At 38.8% G+C, this 4407-nt stretch overlaps 1 protein-coding gene across 1 annotated transcript; it reads left to right on the top strand.

Moving 5' to 3' along the window:
- The first annotated feature begins 118 nt into the window (after positions 1-118).
- LOC138023641 (zinc finger protein 367-like) lies at positions 119-1826 on the top strand. Its single transcript, XM_068870684.1, has one exon. It carries the CDS (start codon positions 279-281, stop codon positions 1197-1199), a length of 921 nt encoding a protein of 306 aa, XP_068726785.1. The 5' UTR covers positions 119-278; the 3' UTR covers positions 1200-1826.
- The last annotated feature ends 2581 nt before the right edge of the window (positions 1827-4407 follow it).

Here is a 4407-nt window from a genome sequence, read left to right as displayed (position 1 = left end):
AAATTAACAGAGTCCATTGCATATGTAAAGCGACGTAAAATTCGCGAAAAATCACGTTTCTGTCCTTGCAAATAAAGAAAATCAACTTTTTCATACATCATTCATTTCATTTTGCCCACGAAAAGTGTGATATTGTTTCGGAAAAGTGTTGCAAATTTAGAGAACCCTCCGATATTTTGGCGGGGTATATATAATTCTCTCAACGTGACGTGTATAAATACATTACTAGAGGCGGGAAATTCGTTAACCGACTTGTCGCAGAGAGGAGCTGTTTAAAAATGGCCGACTTCCTTGCGATTTCTCTTCAGAAAAGTGGTATCTACTTCCCTCAGCCGGGAAGTAACCTGTTCTCTACGGGAAAACAGTTACTTAGACCTGTTCCTAAGCTCGAAGATGTCTCCGGACAGCTTAATCCGCTTCAGAACCAAAGGACATCAGTGATTGTGTGGAGCCCTCCAGTGTCACCGTCCAACCATTTCATGCCGCCTTCACCACCGCAAACCCCGACCACACCACAAGGAAAGCCCCAGGCTGACTTTTCTCCAAAATCACCGAATGGTGTTCCGCCGAGAGGCCGACCAAGAGCAGATGTCTTGGACGTTTTGATCGAGGAAGGACAGAACTCGTACTCCTCCATCCGCTGCGACGTATGCAACAGAGTTTTTCCGCGCGAAAAATCTCTGCAAGCCCATAAGAGAACTCACAGTGGAGAGAGACCTTTCGTTTGTGACTTCCCAAACTGTGGAAAGGCCTTTGTTCAAAGCGGACAGTTAAAGACTCATCAACGACTTCACACGGGAGAAAAACCATTTGCCTGCACTGCTGAAGGTTGCACGACTCGGTTTACGCACGCTAATCGGCATTGCAGTCTTCATCCCTACGCCAGCCTCAAGCGGATTTACACAGAAATCCCTCTGAAAGAGATCCTGAAAAATGAAAATTCCGAACCGAACGAGTACAAAGCGTCTGTATTGCGGTGGCTGGCGAACTATGAGCTCGAAAAGGAAGAGCGTAATCCAACGAAGCTTGAAGAAAAGGTATTGAAGCGAAAGCTGGAAAAGGAACTTGCACGACAGCAAGTTATGGAGCGAAAAAAGTCGCGGATTGAAGCGCGAAAAAGGATGGCAGACGCCAGGGAAAGATGGTATGGAGCTATGGCTCTTGTTGAACTTGCCGATACTCAGTTAAACTGTAATTAACTTGAAAAAGCGACCATTGCAAATTACAGTTGAAGCAAACAACTTTTGGCGGGCAGAGTTTAAATGCCCATGGTGTTAAATTTTGTGTTGTCTTTAAAATGTTGAGTAACCCGAAGATTTTTTTGTCCGTTAATGAGCAGCGTGTTTTTGTTTTATTCCTACCAAAATATGTTAACTTCCATGTGTTTCGTGACTATTTCGAGTGAAATATACTTGATCTGTTGTAACATCATTTTTTTAGAGCATACCAGCATGAGCGGACAGTTTGTAAATAATTTTCATATGTAAAAAGTTAATATGGAGTATGAACGTTTTTCGAGTATACTGTACAGAATTCAAGAGTTAAAATAGAAGAAAAATATTTATATGCATTTGGTAGTGGAAATTCCGCCACTTTCTTTAAGTCACAGTTCATTTGTTTACAACATAATGGAGAATTTTTTTTGTTCAAGAGACATCATACCCTTTTGTAGTTACTATTTCTTTTCCTTTCGATTAATTTCTGTATAAGAGTTCCTTGCATGCTTTTTATACCACGTAGTACTTTACAATGTAATTACCAAGAAACTGAGAAAGTGTAAAAATTTTGGTGGTTTTTGAAAATAAACAAGGGCAAATTATAATGAATAATTAAGCATATTTTTTGAGTGAATCGAAAGGCATGTGAAGGGTGCTGATTATCTACGATTAAATCGACAATTGATACAAGGATTAAAATTTAAATGAGAAACACAATTCCAACAAATTGATCTGGTCACACAACACACATCACTTCAACAGTCAGTTGGTATATATTACAAATTAACCGTTCATTTTCAAGACTTTTTTGTTTAATTTAGTGGTGATATTAGTAAGGTGAAATTTGAGGTTGGTCACCCTTAGAATTAAGTGGGTAAGCCAAAATATTGACCAGCTCCCGTAAAGCTTTCTTTATTCCATTTTTGGTGAAAGCATTATTTGCACTACTATCGCAGAGGCCATGGGTAAAATTTTTAGAAGCTGACAAAATTGATTGAAAATATAGTAGATAAAGAAGTCATTTTGACTGCATCAGAACCATGCATGTATCACAGGTTGGAACAGTGAGAGCATTTGCTTTACACTTATACGTACCACAATCAATCCGGAACTTGTCATTACGTGGGATAACTGTGCTGTTCCTCGGCTATGCTCAGGGGTCTTACCTCTAGGTGCTTCAATTTTCCTCTCATAATGATTATAAATCAATATCTGATTTTATCCCCAATGGAGCATTTGGGCTTGGTTATGTAAACTTGGGACTTGAAAGGGGACATAGTTGTTAAGTGGATGTAGGGGTTTGAATGAATCCTGAACCACCCCCTTTGATGAGAAAAATTATTGGGCGTTCAACAAAGTAAACTCCATTATGTCTCACTCCTCGGAAACAATTGGTTAATTAACAATTAGACCCGTAGACCGCAAGGCCTACAGGTCAAAATATAGCCCATGAGGCGAAGGCGAATGGGCTATTGACCCGTGGCCGTTGAGGGCAAAGGGTCTAATTGTTTTAGTATCACCCAACTAGTCTGACAGAAAAGGCAATAATAAAGTGAGCAAATGCAAGTTGAAAACATATTTATTTGGGAATAAAACGAAAGAAAGCATCACTCTTTTCGCCACTCGAGGACTATTACTAATAGTCCTCTAGTAGTGTAGCCAATCAAAATGCAGCATTTGCATTAGTCCACTAGTTGGGTGATACTAATAATGATTATGATCACAATTAACATAATGATTATGATGATGATTATATATTATTGAGCGAGATATCATACCAACCAACTGAGGCCAGTGGAGGGGTTTTTAAGCCCAACAGTAGCGCCCAGCAACCCTATGAGGCACATGTGCTCACAGGGGCCATGGGCAAAGTCAATTTGAAATGTCCTTTTACCATTTGTACAAAGAAAGTTGGGAAAGTGTACTAAAACTGGGCATGATGTCCGAAGGCAGATTGCTCGTGCTCATGGGTCTTTTCATGCTGTTTCCCGTTTTCAAATGTTTAAAAAGGTAAACTCATGTTTAGGTATTTTCAGTGTTGGTCTTTGGTCACTGTGTTGGTGAGAAGAAGTGTTAATTATATATACATTAGACCACTTTCATGAATGGTGACCACCTTCACATTCTTTTGTATTTTGTCAATTAGATCTACTGCCCTCATTTTGAAACAAAATTCCTTTTGAAATTTGCTTGTCGCATCAAGACTAGAAAGGCTTATTAGCATTAAAACAGAAGAATATTTTATTTGGCAGCCAGTATGAACGAGGTCTATTACATAACTTTACCAAAAAAATATAGCAGGGGAGTTTAAGCAGCAACGCCTTTGACTTCAAACCAATTGAAGCGGCTACAATACCAATAATAGGCCATAGCCACCTTAAAAGAGCTGCTACATTAAACAGCCAAAATTACTAACAGCAGTGACTCATGACTATGGTTTTGAGGTTGAGTATGTTCTCTCTTCAAAATGCAGGACTTCAAAAATGGACTGTGACAGTACAGACTTCACAGGTGGCCTGAGCCTATTTCAATCCCTGAACAACTAAAAAGATTAGTTCGAGGTTTATAAGGGCTTTTGGAAACCTGAGAGAAAAATACCTACATATACAACAACGTCAAGTGCTGAGCTAACTAAAACGGTTGGTATTAAACTGTGTGTTGAGACTTGTGATTTTTAGAAATCAAATAATTCAAGACGTTTTGATGTAAATTTCTATGTGCTGATATTTTGTAGTTATATTCATTTGGTTATCCTGTAAATGATTATACTTTGACATTGCCCATGTATTCCTAGTCTAGCTATCATTAAACGAGATGCCTATTCCTGATTCTTGTCTGCATCTGATGATATTTAGCATGAAAATGATTTGTTCTCGTTTCACTGCAGAGTGATTAGAGAACAAGATTAGTATCCCAAGTAAACATAAACTCAGAAGTAAACAAAATTGAGAAAACTCCATGGGTGTAAAAAGCAGCTTGCAGGTTAGGGTTCCAGGTCATTGTTTTACAGAAACGATAACCCTAGGTTTAAATATTATTTTTTAGGCCTAATGTAAGCAGTTAGTAAAGGTTTGGGTTGTTTCAGCTAGGGCAAAACAATGACCTAGCTGCAACCTGCACAGTTTACACCCTGCAGAAAAAAATGGGAGTCGACTTATACAGGGGTAAATATGGTAAATGAGATAATAAC

This window comes from Montipora capricornis, chromosome 11 (genome assembly GCF_036669925.1).
Source record: "Montipora capricornis isolate CH-2021 chromosome 11, ASM3666992v2, whole genome shotgun sequence".
NCBI classification, from domain to species: domain Eukaryota; kingdom Metazoa; phylum Cnidaria; class Anthozoa; order Scleractinia; family Acroporidae; genus Montipora; species Montipora capricornis.
Note: the sequence above shows the minus strand (reverse complement) of the source record. Positions and strands in the feature narration are given on the sequence as shown.

Bases quoted from the DNA above. Each gene is read 5' to 3' on its own strand.
- LOC138023641 (XM_068870684.1), top strand. From the start codon at position 279: ATGGCCGACTTCCTTGCGATTTCTCTTCAGAAAAGTGGTATCTACTTC.